General features: G+C 53.8%; 1 protein-coding gene across 6 annotated transcripts; it reads left to right on the forward strand.

Annotated features, from left to right (window-relative positions):
- The first annotated feature begins 646 nt into the window (after nt 1-646).
- LOC121149817 (annexin A8) lies at nt 647-15,314 on the forward strand. 6 transcript variants are annotated; one of them, XM_040970406.1, is made up of 12 exons: nt 647-775; nt 3,930-4,024; nt 4,666-4,861; nt 5,809-5,922; nt 6,213-6,303; nt 6,870-6,949; nt 7,337-7,396; nt 7,668-7,761; nt 7,846-7,941; nt 9,473-9,531; nt 10,525-10,647; nt 14,437-15,314. In XM_040970406.1, exons 1-12 carry the CDS (start codon nt 755-757, stop codon nt 14,494-14,496), a joined length of 1,089 nt encoding a protein of 362 aa, XP_040826340.1. In that variant the 5' UTR covers nt 647-754; the 3' UTR covers nt 14,497-15,314. The 6 variants fall into 6 exon arrangements, with proteins under 6 accessions (XP_040826340.1, XP_040826341.1, XP_040826342.1 ...); XM_040970407.1 differs by having other exon boundaries at nt 3,930-4,020; nt 4,767-4,861; XM_040970408.1 differs by having other exon boundaries at nt 3,930-4,020; nt 4,767-4,861; nt 7,668-7,683.
- The last annotated feature ends 7,162 nt before the right edge of the window (nt 15,315-22,476 follow it).

Raw genomic sequence — 22,476 nt, forward strand, 5'->3', positions numbered from 1 at the left:
CCATCATATGACAGCAAAAGAGCCATCAGGTGACACTAAAGAGTAGCCTGGGATAGAAAGCAAGGGACGGGGGAGGGGGTGAACCAGGTGGAGGGTTGAGGGGGGCGGAGCACGTACATCCTCATGGAGCATCTCTGTACTAATGAGGACAGCAGACAGTGGCCTGCTCTGAAATGGAGATGCCCAAGGAAGAGCCACCTGGGCACACCTGCAGGGCCCCGGGGGGTGGGCGCATAGAGTCAACAACACTCTCCCTGGGGTAAGTGCCCCTCCCCTCAGGATCCACAGGGACAGGGAGGGCCTGGAGGCAGCACCAGCCGGGTGAACAGAGGCCATGTCCCTGGCAGGGCGCCCCTGGTGTGGCACAAAGGGCCGACAGAGGCTGCACACAGCCTCGCCTTGTGCTCCTGGAGTGGCTCTCAGAGGTGGGAATCAGACTTTCCAGTCCCTGCAGCCACCACAGCCCAAATACTTGGCAGGGAGCCACGTCCCTCAGGCATTCCCCAGCAGCGGTGGTGGTGCTGGGTGGGGCTGGGAATCAACCACGGGAGGGGCTGGGAGCCAGGCAAAGCAGAGTGAGGGGAGGAGAGGAGGGCAGTGATGGGTGGGGCCCAGGGCCTGTAGGCGCCACACCCACCCCAGAGCCTCCTGCCTGGCAACCAGCAGCCGGAGCCAGCTGCGTCCAGTCTCCTGCTAGCTGCTGACGTGCGTCCGTCTGTCTGTCTTGCTGGGAAGTCGCTGTGAGGTGGACGAGATGGCCTGGTGGAAGGCTTGGGTATGTGGCAACTCACTGGGAAGAAGGGAACGTGATAGTATGGGGTCACTAGTCACTTTGGGAGACAGAAGCTCAGTGGAGATCAGCTCAGCCACTGGCTGGCTACCTGAGGGGGGGGGGGGCAGGCAGCACAAACCAAAGCCCCCCCAGGCCTGTAGCAGTGGGATGGTGGCGGGTGAAGGATGGGGAGGGCAGTTTCAGGCAGCCAGAGAAAGCAAAAAAAGGGAAAGAAGCCAGGGGATGGGGTGTTTTTCTCACATGTTTTTCCCCTGCATTTGGGGAAGCTTAGGCCGGCTGTTCCTTGCACAGGGGGAAGAGCTTATGTGAAAGCACAGAGGGGAGGAGCTGCTGGCCTCCACAGTAAGTGGCTCCACACAGCCCTGAGTGCAAAGACAGGCACGGAGAAGCCAGCACGGTGTGGCAGGCCAGGGCGTTCCTGCTTCACCTTTAGAACAGTTGGGGAGCCGTGCAAGGCCTTGAGGCTGGACAGGAACCTGCCTAGACAGGCTGCGACCAAGTATGAGGAAGTGGCTTCTAGGGACGGCAGAGTGTTGATTTGCCAGGACTGGGGAGGGGGCAGGAGGGCCTGGTCTACAGGGGACCTTGCATGCTGGAGTGGCCACCCCCGGGGACTTCAGGGCTACAGATAAGGACACAAAGGCTCAGGGACACAAGGAAGCTACCGGGCCTGATGTCCCAGCCCAGTGAGGGAGTCCTCAGGGAGCCCAACAAGCTGAGCTTTGGGCAGGTGAGGCTGGGAGGACGTCATGAGGAGCAGGCCCAGCCATGCTGGTCCATCGGGAAGCGGGCAGCGGTCAGCATAGGGCAAGGTGCCAGCGTGGCCTTCAGTTTCATCCCTGCTGCTGGGACATTGCCAGAAAAGTCTAATGTTGGACAGCTTTCAAAGCCAAGAGCAGACTGCAAGCCTCGCCCATAGGAGAAAGCCCAGGTGTAGCAGTGGCCCCGTGCCTATCACAGAATGCACTAGGGTTGAAGTCATGGGTTGTCTGACTCACCTCTTCAGTGAAAATCTGCCAGTCTGGACTGGCCTGAGATGGACAAGTCCCGGCAGGAGCCTGTAACCAGGCAAGTAAGACCCAGCACCGCTTCTGGGATGGAAACTCCTGTTGTTAGCCAGGCCCCTGCCCCAAGGATGTCGGTTTATCCCCTCACACCTTACTCCCACACACACTATTTTATATATATATATATATATTTTTTTTTTTAAGATTTATTTTTATTATTTTTTCATTGGAAAGGCGGATATACAGAGAGGAGAGACAGAGAGGAAGATCTTCCATCCGATGATTCACTCCCCAAGTGAGCGCAATGGGTCGATACTATGCCGATCCGAAGCCAGGAGCCTCTTCCGGGTCTCCCACGCGGGTGCAGGTTCCCAAAGCCTTGGGCCGTCCTCGACTGCTTTCCCAGGCCACAGGCAGGGAGCTGGAAGGGAAGCGGAGCTGCCGGGATTAGAACCGGCGCCCATATAGGATCCCGGGTGTGCAAGGCGAGGACCTTTAACCACTTGCGCCACCGCGCTGGGCCCATATATATATATTTTTTAACTTTTATTTTTGGTTGTTACAGAGCAATCAGAGCCAGCCAGGGAGCAGCTTGTAAATTAGGCCCAATAGCATTGTCACCTGAGCCCTTCCCCCACAACCTGGTGGCCTGGTCAGGTCACAGCTCCCCAAGGGACACTGTGAGGCCAGGGCAGCCCCTCAGAGGTCCCTGGAGATCAGGATTGAGAGTGGAGGTGTCCTCACGCCTTTTGTGTTCTCGTGGGCCAGAATGCCTTTAGTGAAATCTTCCAGAAAGTGCCCTGTCTGGGGAAGGTTGAGTCACAGGCAGAGATGAGGCTGAGTCACAGGGGGAATGAGGTCCCCACACCACAGCTTCCTGGCTGCGGCCCCTCTATGAGCTCAGCCGGGGCGTTCACCCTCACTTGGTGCCACTGCTGGGGATGACCAGCAAGCTGGGCCTTGCATGCAGAGCCCCTGGCACAGCCGAGATGCCCAAGTCGCTCACAGTAGTAACAGCAACATAAGGCTGTGTGAACCAGGGACTCGATGCGTGTACACGCAGCTGGCCTCCCCTGGGCCCACCCTGGGCTGACTGGATTGGACTCCCACAGAGCTCTTTCTAACAACTCCACGGTGCTAAAGCAGGAGCTAGGCATGCAAGGGGCGCATGAAGGTCAAGCACAGGAGGCAGAGGGATGTCTCGCCTCCTGACTCAGGAGTCTCCTCACAGATCCAGCACAGATGGGTACTGGCTCTGTGTTTTGAAGATGTGGTCCAGTGAGAGTGAGGGAGGGAGGAAAGAAGGGGGAAAGGGAGGCAGCACGAGAGGGATGGAGGGAGGAAGGGAGGAAGGGAGAGAGGGAGAAAGGGAGGGTGTAAAAGGAGGGAGGGAGAAGGGAGGGAAGGAGAGACAGTGAGAAAGGGAAGGTGCGAGGGAGGAAGAGACGGAGGGAGGGAGGAAGGGAGAAAGAAAAGCAGGCCTGCCTCCAGCTTCCTTCCAATCCAATCCCAATCATCCCCAAGAGTGATCTTGTGTCTTAAGGAGATTAGGGAAACTGCACAGAGCACACAGCCAAAGAGGCCTCAGGCAGGCCAGGAGGCTTGAAAGCCAAGGGCCCCGGAGACTCACATTACCTGTCTGCAGAACATCCTATGGTTCTTTCTGAACCTGACCCTCTGACCCCAATCGGCTGTCAGAATACCCTACTTGGACTCCAGCCCTGGAAGTTTCCAGAAGTATCCAGTCTTCGAAAAGGGGTAGACTGAGTTCATAGCACGCTTCCTAACATAGATAGCTCTGTCGGGTTCCTTAGCCTCACCTGGGCTGCCCTAGCACCAGGAAGCGATGTCTGGGGTGGTCATTTCCCTCCTGGCTTTGGGTGGCATGTGCCTGTGTGCAGCTTACAGATGGTGCCACAGGAAGCTGAGTGTGGCCAGCCCTGCTGCCTGCTTCAGATGGTACTGGCAAAAGCAGGAGAAGGGGAATGGCCCAGCTGTTCCAGCCTATTGCCCAAGGGGCTCAAGGGCTCAGGCACCCAGAAAAGATTCCTGCCAGGGAGCTGGACCCAGAGCCTGTGCCATACTGCCTGCTTCTTTCCTGCTCTAAGCAGACCCGACTTTCTTTGCAGATCGAACAAGAGGGAGTCACGGTGAAGGGCACCCCCCACTTCAACCCGGACCCTGACGCAGAGACCCTCTACAAAGCCATGAAGGGAATCGGTGAGTGGGCATGTGCAACCTGGACACTGTGGGGCTGTGCCTCTTGTGGGAGGACCTGCAGCCCCAAGGTTGGAGAGAGGGCTGGGAGACAGTGGCCATCTCCTACATAAAGCCACTGGACTCCGCCAGTCTGAAAGTATGCCCCTAAACCCCTGGTGGCTGGCCACAGAGCCAGCTTCCTGCCTGTCTCCAATATGGCTGTGACAGGGAAAAGGCTGGCCCAGAAGCCTGGCAGACACCCCAGCTGGAGTTTTTCTTTCTCTGTTGTTGCTGCTGAGAGACAGGGGTTGGGGGATTCATCTGAGACACAATTATTCCTAGACAACGTGACAATCATTTCACATTCTCTAAGTCCTGGAACAGCTTCCTTATTCTCTGCACTGGCCAGATGAGCAAATAAAGTTCCGGGAGGGGAGGCTGCTTGTGCCATGCCATGTGGGTGGGGTGGTCTGCACTCTTGGTCATGACCATCTTCCCACTGCATCCACCCTGAGGGACAGCCAGTCAGGCAGCAGAGATGGCTCAAAGGTCCTTAACTGTATCACCATGCCGCACCGGATGTGGGTGGCGAAGTGGGGGTGAGGGCGTGTCTTGCTTACCCCCAAGCACATCATTTGGCTGTTCGGACTAGCCACATGGTGGCAGGGCAAGGGGCCTACTGCTCCACCCCAGGCCGCTGCCCTTACCTGTACCCATGGAGTTGGGGTGGGGCTGTGAGGGGTACTCAACACTGTGTCCCTCTGCAGGGACCAACGAGCAGGCCATCACGGATGTTCTCACGCGGAGAAGCAACATGCAGCGGCAGCAGATAGCCAAGTCCTTTAAGGCTCAGTTCGGCAAGGTGAGGGGGAGGGCTGGGAAAGGGGATCTGCAGGGACTAGCTGTATGGTCACTCCATTCTGGGGGTGAGGCCTTCTCCAGGGACATTCTTAAACTAATATTTTTTTAAAATTAATTGTAAAGTCAAGTTTAAGTGGCTTTTCTGTCTCATCCCGCCGCCCCACTATGGCTTCCCCAGCCCCGCCTTCTTCTCCCTCCTTGGTCCTTAAGGGGCTCCTCAGACGCTACACCGAAGCTCCTCCCTCTCCTGCACCTAAACCATGCCTCTTCCCAACCCCAGCTGTCCATTCTGCCATCTTCTCATTGGAGTTGCTAGTGCCAGGCATCGCCCCTTCTGCCCCATGGCAAGTCCAAGATGACTCTAGCTGCCCGTAGGTCAGAGCTAGACACCTGGGAGTCTCAAGAAACGCAGGAATAATGAGTGTGTTGCTGTGGTCACTGGGAGTCTCCATGGGCCCGATCTAGCCATTTGTGGAGATTTTACGCATGAAGATCAGTGGTGAAGCTTAAATAGTTCCTTGGCATGACCGGGGTACATCTGTGCAATTGCGCTCGCCTCACCTCCTGACCACACAAACAATGTCCAGAGAGGTTGCAGAGATTTCCCAGTCTCAGAATGGGTAAGCAAGCCTGAGACTTTCAATCTACATTGGACAAAGCCCTGGGTGTGTCTGCTCCTGTGTGCAGACAGACTCGAGGTGGCCCGCTGGGTCCTTGTAGTGACTGGCATCTAGAGTAGACAGACATTCGTCCATCATGCCACAGGCACCGATCGCCATGGCGAGCAGAACACCATGGCACCATGCTCAGAGCTGGCCATGGGGTGAGCCACAATGGCTACATTTCCCTGGAGGCTCTGCTGTGCCCAGCACACACTGACCACCCTGCTCTCCTGCATTCAGACAAGGCTGGCACCTAGCTCACCCCCTGTGCTCTTTCCTCCCTCAGGATCTCACTGAGACCTTGAAGTCGGAGCTGAGCGGCAAGTTTGAGAGACTCATCGTGGCCCTCATGTACCCGCCGTACAGATATGAGGCCAAGGAGCTGCACGATGCCATGAAGGTAACTTCCACACTCAGGGCCACCTCCTGCCACGGTCCCCTCATGCCCTGGCTGTGCCCGGTGAGCCAAAAGCCTGCTGCTTGGCACCAGGGCTGACTGGCCAGAAAACAGCCCTAGTCAGTGCTGCTCAAGGCACAGTGAGGCCAGTTGGACAGGGCAACCAGAAGCCTCCTCCATCAGAGCAGCACAGAGCAGGGATCTGTTCTTCCCAAGACCTGGAAAAGAGAAAGAGGTGATGGGGCAGCAGGTGACCACACGTGGGGCTTGAGCTCAGACATTGTTGTCCCCAGGGCTTAGGGACCAAGGAGGGCGTCATCATTGAGATCCTGGCCTCTCGGACGAAGCAGCAGCTGCAGGAGATCATGAAGGCCTATGAGGAAGGTGAGGGAAGCACCAGGGTGGACAGGGGCGTGGGGGCGGGGGGGGGCAGAGACTTTCCCGGGATGGACAGGAACTCCAGCAGTCTGACATCGAATCACATAGGAAAAGGACCCTTTGGAGACTTTTCCATACACAGGGCTTAGTGCCTGCTGTTTGCCAAGCCCAGTGGGAGATGGTGAGATTGGACATGGCCCAGATCCAGTCTTGATGCTGGCCAGATGCTGGGGAGTGGCCAGCTGCTGCCTTCGCCCAAGTCTGCCCACCAAGGGGCACTGTAAGCCCACAGAGGGCCATCTGCCAGGCCCCCTTGTGGTGAGCAACCATGGTCTATCGGACACGTGGCCAGCAGAAGCCAATCAATGCTCCATGCTATGAACTTGGCTTTGCAAGTGCAGCCCATTCAGCAGCCCTGGCTTGCCCTGGATGTGGCTTGGCAGCACATTTGTGCCACTGGGTGGCAAGGAAGGATGGGTCCCTTCCTAGCAGGCTTTGTGAGCAGTATGAGAAGCAGCACTAAAGGGAAGCTCTGGGCCCACTCCGTGCCTCCCTCCCCCATTTCCATGCAGATTACGGGTCCAGCCTGGAGGAAGACATCCAAGCAGATACAAGCGGCTACCTGGAGAGGATCCTGGTGTGCCTCCTGCAGGTATTACAGGCGGGGCGCTTCTGGGCTTGGGGGTCCCTCAGCTCTGCCTCGAGAAGAGGCAAGGACAGGAGTACCTTGGGTGTGTCTCAGCATGCTTGGAGGGGCTTGGAGGCAGTGCTCCCAGCAACGCCTCTCCCCCACTCCCTGAACCCTGACTTAGCCAGGTACAGAAGAAGCAACTCCCTCAGGCAGGCCTCAGGCCCAGTCCTGTGCTCCCCATGAGGCATGCCTTAGCAGTCCCATTGCACAGATGACAAAACTGAGGCTAACTGAAGGTCACAGGGCCAGAGAGGCAGATGCCCCTGCCTGCCTGCACCATGAGCCCCTGGCAGCACTGGATGGCTGGCTAGCTGGCTGGCCTGACATACCTGCCTTCTGTGTTCCCAGGGCAGCAGAGATGATGTGAGTGGCTTTGTGGACCCAGGACTGGCTCTCCAAGATGCACAGGTGAGGATGCAGCTGGCTCGCCTTCCTGGACTTGGGGCTGAGGCCTGGAAGCCTCCCCCCATCACCCCTGCCTATGGGGGCCTTTCTTTAATGCTGGACTTAGACCCTTTCAGCTCAGCAGCACTGGGAGAATAGAGGAAGAGGGGACAGAGCAGGGTCTGGGTGGGAGGTGCTGAAGCTGCAGGAGCAGCCCAGGAGGCTGACCAGATGTGGACATGGGGGAAAGCAGGGTTCTCATTCTCACCTGCTCAGTCCGCTTCACCCATGGCAGGATCTGTACGCAGCTGGTGAGAAGATTAACGGGACAGATGAGATGAAATTCATTACCATCCTGTGCACGCGCAGTGCCCCCCACCTGATGAGAGGTAGGGAGAAGCGGGAGGCCATGCGGGACAGACAGCGTGCGGGCTATAAGCTCTGCAACACTCACTGGAGCCCTCTCACCACAGTGTTTGAAGAGTATGAGAAAATTGCCAACAAGAGCATCGAGGACAGCATCAAAAGTGAGACCCACGGCTCCCTGGAGGAGGCCATGCTCACTGTGGGTAAGTCCAGCGGGATAGGACAGAGGCCCCCCATACACGCGGTCTGAACCCCTCAGCCCACAGTGGGGTGTGACAGAGGTCCCAAATGTGCGGTCTGAACCCCTCAGCCCAGGACCCTGGCACCATGGGTGGGGCTCTGTGGGACACCCAGTGACGTGTGGGTGTGAGTGTGTGTCAGTGTGTGTTATAGCACGGGGATGTGTGTGTGCAAGAGTAAGGGAGTGTATCAGTGTGTGTATGTAAGAGCACAGAGCTGTACATGCGTAGGGGTGATGTGTATGAGTGTACTGATGTGGGCGTGTGTTAGAGACAGCATGAGAATGCATGTGCAAGGGTGTGGGTGTGTGAGACCGAGTGTGTGAGTGCGTGCAAGGTGGCGTGTGAGTTTAACATGCCAGGCCCCAGCACAGCAGCCTCCTGGGGAGCTCTGAGACTCCAGTGGGCAAGCCCTAAGCAATGTCTCCTATGTCACCCTGTGCTGCCTGGCCCCTGTCTCACTTGCTTGTGGAGCAAGGGCTGAGTGCCCAGCAGTCTGATATGGGCAGCACTGACAACCTCCCAGGGGACCACACTTAGGGTGGTCACTGCAGAGCATGAGACCTGAGATCCAGGGTGGGACACCCTCCTGTCCCTCCCCATGTCCCCACAAGCCCTGCTCCCAAGGGAATCCTAGCTGCATCCTGTCCTATTGGGGAGGAGGCATCCGGAACTCCCCCAGCCAACTCTGCCTGATGATGGATCAGCCTGTATTGGCACAGCTGGCACCCCCACACCTGCTGTAACCTCAGTCCCCAAGAGCTCGTATCTACTCCCCAATGAAATCTCCCAGGAGGGAGTGGCTGGCACTCATACTGGGCCATCTTTATTCCCCTGCAGCTCACATTCCCCTCACTTCACCCTTTAGTCACAGGGCTTGAACCTGGTGGGCTTCCCACAAAACCTGCAGCCTGGGGCTGAATCACCAACCATACCCCCGCCACTTCCAGCCTCCTTTCCAAAGGCCTGGTGTCTGTCATAGCCTCTGTGACAGACACACCCAGCAGGCACTCTCTGGACCAGGTGGCTCTGCCTTAGTATCTTAGTCACATGGGAATTCAAATGCAGGGTTTCACTCACAAGGGATGTGCAAGAACACTAGCAGGCCAGCAGCCACCATGCTGAGTGCCTCTGTGGAGCTGCCTGGCTAGGCTCTCGGTGCAGGTATCTCCAGGCTAATGTGGGACTGAGCTGTCCCCCTGACAGGCCAGAGGTGTAGGAGCCCTGTGCACCTCCCCTCCCCGCAGTGTATCTTACAATTTACCCTTTGACCTGCCTGCTCTGGGCCTTTGGAACCGTGCCCAGTGCCCCAGGAATTCCCTCCCCACCCACCATCCCCTGACACAAGCCTCCCCTTTTGGAAGGGGAGTGAAGAAACACAGCACAGCTTGCTCAACTGGATCGCTCACAGCCCTGGGCGAGACATGAATAAACAAAGGTGTGCGTGGCTTTGCCCGCAGCATCCAGGTGCTAACAGAGCTTTTCTGTTTGCCAGTGAAGTGCACCAGGAACGTCCACTGCTACTTTGCTGAAAGACTGCACTATGCCATGAAGGTAAGTGCCCCCCCCTTAACTATCCGCTCCCTCCAAATGCAAGGCCAAGGTAGGCAGAACCACCACTGTCTTCCACACTGGGGTCTCTTTTCCCAACCTCTTCTGGGTCAAAGAGACATCAGTTCTCAGCGGGTGGACGGAGCCTGGGGAAGGGCACCACATCTCCTGAAGATGAGTCTAAGCAGGTGCATTCAGCAGTGAGCATGGCACCGAACGTTCAAAGTCCTGTGAGACCCACGGTGGGACTGCTGCCCAAGAAGCCCAGGTTCATGGCCACCAGCTGCTGAATAGAAGAGAGCCTGGGCTTTAACCCGCACCAGCCTAATTGTTCTTTCCATCGCCTCCTGTGGTCTCCTTGGGAACTCATTTATCACGGGAGATCACACCAGTGATTGCTGGGAAATAGGACACCTTTGGTCTGGACAAGTTGCCAGCAAGATTGCCACACATGCAGCTTGCTTTGTCTATGGCCCCAAGGCCTGCACTAGCCAAAAACAAAACAAAGCAAAACAATGGAAAAAAAAAAAAAACAGAGGCCCTAAAACCATTCATTAGATGGAAAGTCATTAGATGGACTTTCCAGTATCTGGAACCAAATTTAAATGACTTCCTTGAGACTAAAACCAGTGACCACCTTCTCTGATTCATAGTTGCTGGCATCAGCTAAAAAAGAGATCCACACCCAGAACTCCTCCCACCCCCAGCTGTCTGGTCAGGGCTGCCTGAGAAATGAGAGAGCACCTTGGCCCTGCAGCTCCATCTTCCATGAGACTGGTCAGGGAGAAAGTGAGTGTGGAGGGAGAGTCTGAAGTTGACCCTGGCCATGCTCCTGCTCTAGGGAGAACTCTCCCTGCAGCCATGCATGTTTCATATCTATAATCCGCTGGAACAAAACAACAGCATCTTGAAGCATTTGGCTCCTAAGAAGAGGAGGAGAGAGACTTGGGCTTGAAAGGCAGGGAGTGATGAGGTGAATGTCCCTGTCTTGTCCAGGGAGCAGGGACACTTGATGGGACCCTGATAAGGAACATCGTCTCTAGAAGTGAGATTGACCTAAATCTCATCAAGAATCAGTTCAAGAAGATGTACGGCAAGACCCTCAGCAGCATGATCACGGTAAGCTGGGGTCCCCCAACCCCAGGCCATCTCAAAAACAGAGATGTGAGCAGGCGACGAGACTGACGTCACAGCTGCCTGTCCTCTCTGGCTGGGCAGCACACCTAAGCTTCATTACCAAGTGGCCTGTCAGGGCCCAGCCCGGTGTCCACATGCAGCAAGCTTGAGGGGAGTGGGTGCAGGAGGAAGCAGGTGGAGATCAGATCCTGGAAGCTCCCACATGTCCCACCAGGAAGTTGGCTTTGCCCTTGAGTCATGGCTGTGCCTTTAAAGATACACCAAATCCTTGCAGCAAGAACTGTATCTGATGAGTCAGTCAGAAGGTATAGTTTGCTAGGAATGGAAGCCACCATTTATATCCAGTTGTCCTGGGAACAAACTTTTTTTTAAATTCCAGAGTGAGACTGGCTACAATATCATATACTATACTAATTGTTGTTTTCTATTTCTCTTGTTTACTTGAAAAGCAAAGAAGTAGGGAGCTATAGCCCATCCACTGGTTTACTCTGTAAATGTCCACAAAGCCAGGAGCTAAGCCACTCTGGGTCGCCAGCATGGGTGGCAGGGACCCAGCTACTTCAGCCTTCACCTACTGCCAGCCTGGATTATGTGAGTAAGAAGCTGGAATGTAGAGCACAATTAGGACTTGAACCCAGGTACCTCAAATATGAATGGGGCATCCCAAGAAACAGCTCTATACTTCCTCCCCAGATGCCCACCATTGGCAGCAAACTTTTGAGTAGATAAACCCCACCAATGCTTAGGCAGTTCCATGAACAGAGGTCAAATCATGACAAATGTATTCCCAAACACAAATGTATTCTCTGCACACAGAGTCAAGTAGCTAGCTCCCCTGTAAATATCTACTCTTCACTATTTTGTCCAAGAAACACACAGCTCCCAACATGGTTGGCCCTCCGTAGTGGGGCATTCCACATCCATAGGTTCCAACCGACCATACATCAGAACTACTCAGAAAAGTTTATCAGTTGCTACTTCCTAAATGACATGGTATAACAACCGTTCACATGGCACATTTCCACTGTGTCTGGTGTTACAGTCTAGAGTGACATCGCACAGGAGGATGTGTGTAGATCTTACAAGGGGTCTCCCCAGAGAAGTGTGCCTTGTGAAAAATCCGTGCATGAATTTCAAGTATCTGCACCCGAGTACATGCATCTTTTAACTCCATGTTCCATGTACTTTGGAAGTAGCCTATTCTGATAACACTCCACGAGAGGAACTGGGGCCATTCTGGTACCCATGGGGAGTCCTGAACTGATTACCTGTGAGAGCTGAGACAACTATGTGTTTCTGTTTTAAGGCATCTCGGAATGGGACAGCACATAGCTTGAGGGTGGAGGCCTTGGAGTCTGACTGTGTTTTGCTGCAGGCTTCCCAGCTGATCTGATCAGGAGACAGGGAGCTAGACACCAACCAGCACGGGAAGGCAGATGAGCTGGCTGTCCTGAATTCTTTCCATCACACGTGACTACTTCTGGCATCCCAGCGATTCTTTCCCTTCTTAGTTAAAGCAGTCATCCTTGAACAACAAAGTCAAAAAGTCTTCTTCCACCCACGTACACCCCTGTAGACAGACTCAGCAGGCTACAGAATTCATCTCAACAGATGAATTCAACCAGCCCCTCAACCAGATGACATTTTTTAAATTTTTACATGATGTCATATAAGAAAATCCAGCTGGAATTGTGCGCAAGTTGGCCGTTGGTCTTCTTTTGCTACAGACACCATCGAAACAGAAATGCTTTCCAACAGGGCTACAGGTGTTAAAGATTCCCACTTAGGAACAGGCCTTTAGCCTAGTGGTCAAGGCTCCCATGACCCACATCAGCTTGTGTGTTCAAAATGTGGCTCTCCCTGTTCCCCCAGCTGCCTGCCCTCACAGGCCCTGAGTGGCAAATGTGAGTTCCTGTCCCTCAGGAGGGAGACTGGATTGAGTTCCCATCTCCCAGGTCTGGCAGCAACTTAGCCCCAGCCAGTGCAGGGGTCTGAGGAATGAACCAGTGGATAGTTCAGTGGATAGTAGCTCTCTTTCTCTCAAATAAATAAATCATTTTAAATTCCCATACAGAAAGTAATAGCCAAGAGTTTTAAAACCACAAGTATAACCTATATATTCTTAAAACTTATATTTAAAAAACAATGTTTTTTTTTTAAAAAAAGATTAGTTTATTTGAAAGTCAGAATTACGCAGACAGAGGGAGAAGACAGATACAGAGAGATCTTCCACCTGCTGGTCCATACTCCAAAAGGCTGTAACAGGCATAAGCAGGCCAGGCTAAATTCAGGGTCCCTAGCTTCTTCCTGGTCTCTCACATGGGTGCAGGGGCCTGGGGCTATTCTTTGCTGCTTCCCAAAGCCATTAGCAGGGAGATAGATTGGAAGCACAGCAGCTGGGATTTGAACCAGTGAAATGCCAGTGTCACAGGTTTACCTGTCACAGCTTTACCAGCTATGCCACAACATGGGCCATAATTGATGGCTTTCTAAACAAACTCAATTACAGAAAATCATCTTTATCATAGCACTTTTGGGACAGCACAATGGCTCAGTTGGCTGATACTCCCATTGCAAGTGCTAGGATCCCCTATGGGTGCCAGTTTGTGTCCTGGTTGCTCCATTTCACATCCAGCTCCCTGCTTGTGGCCTGGAAAAGCAGTGGAGGATGGCCCAAAGCCTTGGGACCCTGTACCTGCTCCCAGCTTCAGCTCAGCTCAGCTCTAGCCATTACAGCCATTTGGGGAGTGAACCAGCAAATGGAAGATCCTTCTCTCTGTCTCTTCTTCTCTCTGGAAATCTACCTTTACAATTAAAAAAAAAATACTACTTTAAAAGGAAATTTAAACATCTACAATAAAATGGCAGATGGAGACCGGCAAGGTTTGCTCTGTTGTCAGGGCATGAAGGAGGCTGCTGAAATTCCTAGTGGATCCACTGCCCCTCCAGTCTCTGTCTTCAAGCACAGAGAAAGGGCATGCATATCTGACCCCACCCCTTCCCTTCAGCCCTGCACACAGAACCTTTCCACGAAGTGAGTCCCATTTACCAACAGTTCAGAAATGGGTGCATGGGCTCGATCTTCTGGGGACACGGGCACTGCCTGACTCCCAGGTGTGCCAGCAGTCAAGCAGCCAGCTCACCTTTGCCGCTGTTCCCTTGCAAAGTGCCCACCCTCAGGGTCATATCATTTCATGGACATGAGAATGAGGCTGAGAGAGGTGAAAAGATTGTTCCATGTGGGGTCTGTGTATGTATGGGTGTAGCTGTGCTTCAGGTCTATTTGACCTAGATCCGAACTTTCTCTATACCCCACATCACCCAGCCCCCACCATCGCTCTGGCCCCTTTCTTCCAGCTGTGACTTCCCAAACTGTAGCAGCAGCAGCAGCTGAATGGGCCATATTGAGTGAAAGAATGCTTGGGTGCTCCCAGGTCCCATGCAAAACACAGGGAAGAGCCCTGGGGAGTCCCCCATTCCTCCCACACACACCTCCCATGTCCCCTTCCCTATTACCCACACTTCCTTACCTGTGGATGGAGCTGTGTCTCTGATCCGCTAGCCACATCAGCTCCCCATATGACACGTAAGAAAACCAACAGGTGACACAAAGGAGTAGCCTGAGATGGAAAGCCAGAAAAGAGGAGGGTATCTCAGGGTAAAGGAGCAACAGAGAGATCCCAAGAAACCTAATGCCAGAAGCTGCTGCTGGGGAGCCAGTTCAGCTTCCCAGACACCCCCCACCTGACTCCTTGTGCCTCCTGCCCCCAGGAGGACACCAGTGGCGACTACAAGAATGCCCTGCTGAGCCTGGTGGGCAATGACCCCTGAAGGCACCCAAGAACTCCAGCAAAGGCCAAGACCCCTCCACAGACCTCTGGCGCAGCCCTTGGCCGTGGACCTCAGCCAGCCTCTGTCTTCTTCCGTCTCTCCGCTTGCAGCCAGTGTTTCTGAGCCAGCAATGAGCTGCTCCCTGCACTTGCCTTCCAGGGATGAGCTCAACACCAACCTTCATGTTCTCCAGGCCAACAGATGCCATGGCATGGAGGGACCCACGGTGTGCTGGGGGCTCATTTCTTCCTCCTGAGACATGAACATTTCAAATTCTATGGGCCAAAGCATCAGCAGGGCCCAGGCTCTGATAGTCCAACTGATATTCCAACCCCAACCCTGCCTGTCCCCCTAAATTAGGTGGGTTCCCCAGAAGAGAGAGCCAAGAGTGTGGATTTTCAACAAGCACCCCAGCCATTGGGCTTCTCTCCTGGACAGCCACTGCTGCAATCCACATACACTCGTGGGCCACCGAGATGGGGCTGCATGTATCTATGGCAACTATACTGCCACAAACATTCATCTGATAGTACTGGGCTCATCTAACAGTACTGGGCTCTAGCTGGAAGGAAAATTCTCTCACTGTCCTGAGCTACAAATCTGTCCAGACCCAAGAACACTATGTTCCAGGTGGCTCAGACTTCCAGGCGTGGATCAGTTCTGGTGCCCTTTCTTCCCACAATGCAGTATGTGCCTTAGAGGAACTCGCCTACACCCTGAGCGCAGTTCTTGTCTCACCCAAATGACTGCTGGGGCCGGACGTCCAGAGCAGGAGGTGCCTTTGTTACGGTTTTCAGAATAAAAAAGTGTTGTGTGTTCAGAAGTGCCTCTGTGTGTTCATCAGCAAGCACAGTGTGAATTATTTCTGCCCCTAGAAACAAAGATTTGGGGAGTAGCCAAACCCACACACACCTGTGGATGTCCCCTACCCCCCCCCTGCCATGGGGACACACCAGGTGAGCCATGGGACATTTGCAGCATGAATCCTGAGACCTTGGGGTTGAGAAGGACTTAACAAACCACCAAGTCCAGCTCCCACCTGAGGCTTGATGCTCCTGCATGACACACACCCAGGGGCAAACCTGGGTGGACTTGGTGCAGACTTGGGATGTGCCCGGTATATCTGGTATACTTGGGCATACTGGGTATAACTGGGGTATATTTAGTGCATCTGGTATATCCAGGCTGTACTTGATGTGCTTGAAGTGTCCTGGCTTCCTTCACAGATGAGCACTCACTGCCGCTATGGACAGCCAACCAAACCAACCAGCCAACCTACCAATCAATGCGATATGATTCATCCCACTGAGCTGACATCTGCCCCATTGTGCCACAGCTTTCAACTCTGCCATCTAGTGCCACAATATGAACGTTTTCATTGAAGCATTACATTGGCTATCTGGACAAGTATATTTAAGTGCCTCTAACTGTCCTACCTGGAGCCTAGCTTGGGCCACAGCATTTAAACACGCTCCAATGTGCCAACTCCAGTTGCGAGGCCTGGGTAAGGCTAAACCTCCAGGCAAGAGATGGGGAGGAGGGGACAGGGTGGCCTCCGAGGCAGGGATGGAAAGTGGACTCTATCTTCCCCAGGTTGGCTCAGCAGTTCTGTTCTGGTCTCTGAACCACAGGTTCCTTGCGGAACAGGCCTCAATTGTAACTGCTTCACGTCCAACCACCCTAGAGGTAGTGATATAAGCCAGCTGCCACAGTTGGGTTATGCTTTGGCCCCTGAGCTCATGCAGGTCTTTAGTTCCTGGAGTGGTAAGCCAAGAGCGCAGAAACATAATCCAACCACAGTGCTTAGTGGTGGCACTTGTGGGAGGTCCTTTGGTCACAGGTTGATGCCCTGCTTTGAAAACCCATGATTGGCCCTTGCCTCTGTTTTCCCAGGCTCACTGTGTGGCCTTTCCCTACTGTACTCAGCACCCTCACTTGAGTCCCTCACTACAACCAAAGCCTCGCCATGCTGTGGATTTGGAACCTCCCAGACTGTCAGCTACACAAATTCCTTCTCTTTGTGCACTTGTTATCTTAGCTATCAAATCACAGCAGTAAGACCTTGAGTAATACTCTTCCACTAGGTGATGCTCTCAGATTCCGTGGGTCAGGCATTCAGCTGGGACACTGTGCCCACATGTCTGTGCCAGCAGCTCTGGGGACACCACTGGTCGGGGTGACTTGAGGGCCCTGGAATCATCTGGAAGCTTCTTCACGTTCATGTTGGTCACTGACTGAGATGGCTTGAAGTCCTCAAAGGGGTCAGTGGGAGTGTCCCCAGAGCCCTGCATTGTAGCCTGTGCAAGGCAGAGTTACAGAGAGGGAGAGACAGAGAGAGTCTTCTAGCCATTGGTTCCCTCCCCCAAGTGGCCACAATGGCTGGAACTTGGCCAGGCGCCCCTTCCAGATCTCTCATGTGGATGCAGGGACCCAGGTACTCGGGCCATCTTCCACTACCTTCCCAAGCACATTAGCAGAGAGCCGGATCAGAAGTGGGGCAACTGGGATTCGAATTGGTGCCCTTGTGGATGCTGGCTATACAAACAGCGGCTTTACCTGATACATCACAGCACCAGCCCACAACCCATTTGTTAAAGGAACCACAACCCACCCAGTCTGGCACTGGAGAAAGTACCCATGAATTGGTAGTGATGGTGGGTGGAGCAGAGGAGTGGGTGGTGTTCATCTTTAATCTGCCATAAATGGTTCGCACAAGCATAGGTTTGAAACAGGGGAAGAATGTAGGAGGCACTCCTCAGTGGAGGGGTCGGGGACTGTCTGTTGGGATGCAGGTGAGTCACCCAGGAAAAAGGAGGCAGCGGCTTTGTGCCAAAGTATCTCAGCTGGCACCTCAGTAAAGCAGCAGCAGTGTCTGCTCAGGCAGCTGGAATCTGCCCCTTGTCACCCCTGGCACAGCCGAGTCAACTGTCAAGGTGCTCTTCATGCCATACCTGGTGAAGTTCCTTCCTGGCTTGTGGACTGCCACTTTCTCTGGGCATCCTCATGTGGCTTCCTGCAATGCTAACGTTACTGGCAATGGGGTAGAGAGAGAAACCAAGAGGGAGAAAATACACTCCCCCTGAATCTCCAGTCCTCCTCTGACCCTGATCTTGTCCCTCACCTTCAGGCCCCAGCCTGCCCTGGGACTCCAAGCACAAGTGTTCCTTTCCTAACCAGGACTTGAAGCACTGCAGACATTTAAAGTCGCACAGGACTCCCCAACTTGAAACAGGCCAGAGAGGATGAGTGATTTGTTTCTCCTCTTTTTCTTTCTTTCCATTCAAGCTCCACCCTGGGTTCGCTTTCACTGCTGAGTCACTGTCCACCCCTCACCTGCTCTCTGCCCAGACCTTTGACAAAACCCCCTCTGGACTACAAACAATAGAGGTGCAGGATGCTTCCACAGCCCAGTCCCAAACAGGTACCTATCGGGAAACTGGAGTACAGCCACAACCATGCAAGGCCCCCCAGTGGGTACCCAACTGAAGGATCTGTCATCTGCCATTCCTGGGCTTTCTACCCCACCCCCAGCAGGGAGCTCAACTTGTATGGTGGGCAGGCATAGCCACACATGGTCCCACTGGGCACCAAGCTGGAGGATCTTGGCGCCAGATCGGGGGACAGCCAGGAGGTCCCTCCGATTAGAGGGAATGCCCACACTCCCAGGATGAGAGTTGCAGTGGGTTTAGCCTTGTGTGTGTGTGTGTGTGTTGTGTCTGCAACTGGCTCTGACCACCCACCTGTAGATTCTCATAGCCACTGGGGAAGGAAAAGGGACCTGGATGGGTCACTAGGAGCAGTCTTGGCACATCCATGCCGTGTTTATCAGAAGAGGATTTTGGACACTTCTGAGCAAACACACATATTTAAAAGACACTTTGGCCAAAAGGGGTGGGGAGGAGGGACAGGCGTGATAACAAAAACTCCTGGCTAGACCAAAGCTGTGCACTTCCTGTATAATCCAGGTGAGCAGGAACCCTGCTAAAGTGCTTTAGCCAGAATCCCCCAGAATCCCGAGGGCTGCTCGCTCTCAATGCCCAACTAGCTTCTGAATTCCCCACCATTCACCCCCATCCTCTCCCCTCTGCCCTGCCAATGACATCCCGTCACCCTGGGCTTTTTGCAGCAAGATCCTGGTCATCTACTTGGCTACAACCTGAGGTTTCCTCTCGGCTGAATGGTCTGCACTTGGCCTTGCTGGACTCAGAACTGAGTCCACTTCTAGCTGTGCTTAAGCATCTTCACTGTTGCAATAGTCAGAAATGAACTCTGTTTTGATTCACTGTCCCTATCGTCCGGCTCCGATTTTTCTTTTCCTTGTCAGTGAGTGCTCTCTGCGCATGGTCATGCCATCGTGCAGTAATAAAAAGTGTTATTGCTGCCTCCTTCCTTTTTTTTCCCCTGGCTCACTACAATGGATGATTGCATTAGCCCATTTTTCATTGCTGTAATGAAATACCAAAGGCAAGCTAACTTTATAAGGAACAGAGTCTGATTTAGCATTCAGCTCTGGAAGTCTGGGGGCAATGCAAGGGTATTGGCTGTGCTTTGGTGAGGATGTCGGGGCCGACGGTTTCCCAATGGCAGGAGTCCTGTAGGAGGAAGGGAGAAGAAGGCAGAAGGCGGCAGAGGAAGATTCAAGGGTCAGGAATACTCTTGCAAAGGTCCATTTAATTTTATTTGAAAGGTAGAGGCAGGGGACGGGGAGAGAGAGAGAAATATCTTCCATCTGCTGGTTAACTCCCCAAATGGCTACAAGAACAGAGCTGCACCAGGCTGGAGCCAGGAGCTCATTCCGGGTCTCTCATGTGAGTGCAGGGGCACAAGGAGTTGGGCCAGCCTTTGCTGCTTTCCCAGGCAAATTAGCAAGGACCTGGATGAGAAGTAGAGCAGCTGGGACTTGAACTGACACCCACATTGGCCCACAGAGGCTGCAGGTGGTGGCTTTACGTGCTTTGCCACAGCACCAGCTGCAGGCTTGCTCTCACAACAACTCCCTCTCACACCAGAACAACCTTAACTGTTTCCAGGGGTGGTGCACTCCATAACCTAATTACCTCTCGTTAAACCCCACCTCTTGCAAGTCCTACCACTGCCCTTAACCACCATCGGAAGAACCAAGCACTCCAACAAAGCAAGCTACTGGGACACATTCAAATATACCCAAGCCATGCAAATGTGCATACTCTTCTCTGTCCTCAGATAAAGTTATTTTCCTCCCTGGAAGCTGATTTGCCTTCTTCCCTGGCAGGGTTGGCTGCTCTACAGAAGGGTGGAACATGACCAAACCAGTGGAGCCCACACGGGTCCCACAGCCAAGCCTTTCTCTGCTCACACTATTCTGAGCAGAAGCTCTTGTTAGCTGTCCCGAGGGGGCGCCGCCAGGGACTCAGGTCCTTGGGCCATCCTCTGCTGCCTTCCCTCAAGCAGTATCAGGAGACTGATGCAGAGGCAGAGCAGCCAGGACTGGAACCAGTGCACCACTAAGTGATGCAGACTTCGAAAGAGATGGCTTAACCTGCTCACCATGTCGCCAGTTCCACGGTGCTTACCCTCAAGCTGAGGAAAGCTCACCTTTCCAGAGCTGGCTACCTGGGCAGTGTCACAATGTTCCTGGCAAGGAACAAAGCGAGAGAGGGTGTGTTTGGGTCAGCAATCTGCAGTGTCTGTTATGGGGCCAAGCCTTCTATTCACCAGCAGGTGGGGGCTGGCCAGGAAGGCAGAGCTTAGGAAGGACCTCAAAGAGGAGTGTTATGAGCTGAGGAAAGATAGCAAACTGCAGGAAGGAAGCCAACCCCTTCCTAGACATGCCAAGGCAGGGCAGCCTCCTGCTGTCAGCTGAGAAGCTCAAGAGACCTTGGGGGGGACAGGGGACAAGGCAAGGGACTGTAGGCCACAGCAGGGCAGGTGAACGTGTGGCTGAGTCTGGAGGCAGGGGGCCTGACAGTATGACGAATCCCAGGCCAAGGCATCTCTGTCCCTAGAGTGAGGAGTAGATCTTATTTCCAACAATCCCTGAAACTACAAAGTAGCTGAAATAACAGTGAGCTCTTGGCCCAAAGCCTCGGCCTGAGCTTGAGATCCTCCCGTGGCCTATGTGGCTGCTTCACGGTGTGGGTCCAAGTGGGTCCTGTCTTGGTGTCTCATGGCTTGGTCCTGTGACTGCCTTTGTTCCAGGATGCAGAACTGACCTTTTAGCTGGCCCCTGGCTCTGACCGGAACTTCAGAGCCACAGCAAGACATGACCTGAGTCCCCACTGCTGGGTGCTTACCCCGCATTCAGCCTGGACTGGCATTGTCACTACACTCGGGCGTTTGAGTGTCTTCTGGGGCCACTACTCCCTCTGCAGACTAAGGAGCTTCGTTCCCAGAATGCCTTGCTGCTGGAGCAACCCACCTTGGCCATGGTAAACCACAACCTCAACTCCCCCGCCTCCTGTGATTGTCCATCATTGCCCCCTGAGCACTCCCCCTCCATCCCGACTCACAAGTTAGTCCTCATCAAAACAGGAGCTGGCCATTTAGCTCCCAGCCTGGTGAGTCATGGGCCATCATAGGCCATCACCCTCCCAGCCTGGCATTGGCTTACCCTAACCCAGTGTGTCATCTCCCTGCCCCAAGCTGACCAGGAATACCCAGGTCCCATGCTGCCTTTGTCCCACAATGGCCCTATTCACACAAGCTGCCGGAGGACCCCTCATAGGTGCCTCCCCACGTGACCACATGTGACCCATCCTGTTCCAGATCAGCACCATTCTGGGCTAGGCAGGCAATGCCCAGTGCCTCTCTGCCTGGAAACCTGCTCTCACAGCACCCTCTGGTGGCCAACTCTGAACAGAAGAAAGAATGGGGTACAAACACCAGGCATGAGTGGGAGTGGCCCTCTTGGGTTACCACTCCCATTGCAGGGCATGAAAACCAGGACAGGGGCTGGGGTGGCTAGACAGAAAGGCACTCAACAACATCTGTGTGGACTGGATAGTGGAGGTGGTTAGATGGAACTAGGCTTCAATGCCCATTGACATGTATGAGAGCTGAATGGGATGTGGGACAGACTGGATTTGTCTGCTGCACATACTGGCAAACCAGGGTAGGGGGCAGGCCTGGTGGGGGTTATTGTGGCTCACTCCAACTAGGCTGCAGCTCCCACTGGTTTATGTGAGGGCCGAGTGTGTGCTGGGCAGAACCAGGTTGGACTACAACACCCATTGGTTCCAGTGAAAGCACTGGAAACAGAACCGACCCAGCAATTGCAACCACCAGCTGATTGGGGCGATGGACTGTGCCGGGCCCTGTACTTGCTAGCACATACAAGAATCTGGTCTGGGAACACCTCAAAGTTTCGATTGGGCAGTTCCATTTGGGTCTCCCACATGAGTACAACACTTGGACTATTTTCTGCTGCTTTTCCAGGTGCATTATGTGGGAGTTGCATTAAAGCAGAACAGCTGGGACACAAGTTGATACCCACATATGATGCTGGCATTGTAGGCAGTACCTATACCAGCCCTCATATGTCTCCTCAATTCTGGCCTTCAAAAATTAAGATTGATTTAATTTAGAGATGGAGAGAAAGAGAGAACTCCTATGAGCTGGTTCACTTCCCAAATGCCTGTAACAGCCAGGGTTGGGGCCACGCTGAAGCTGGAAGCTGGGAACTCAATTCATGTCTCTTTCATGGATGGATGCCTTCAAGTGTTACCACTGCCTCCCAGGGGCTGTATTAGCAGGAATCTAGAGTCAGGAGTTGGAACCTAAGCCCTCATTGCATGCTCCAAAGCCCAAGTCATGAGGGAACATCTAGAGCACGCTTCCATTTATATCAAAGCTACCAGACTAGTAGTTGTCCTGGGAGTTGAGAGAGGTGCAGCATGGCAGAAGCCAGCTGGGAAGGATGCAGGAACATTCTGGGAGTTAGAAACACTGAGTCTCATTCAGAGCCGGTTACCCAAGTGCAAACATTTGATTGCAAAAATTAAA

The sequence above is a fragment of the Ochotona curzoniae genome, unplaced genomic scaffold (genome assembly GCF_017591425.1).
Source record: "Ochotona curzoniae isolate NIBS_2020 unplaced genomic scaffold, NIBS_Ocur_1.0 scaffold_4763, whole genome shotgun sequence".
NCBI classification, from domain to species: Eukaryota; Metazoa; Chordata; class Mammalia; order Lagomorpha; family Ochotonidae; genus Ochotona; species Ochotona curzoniae.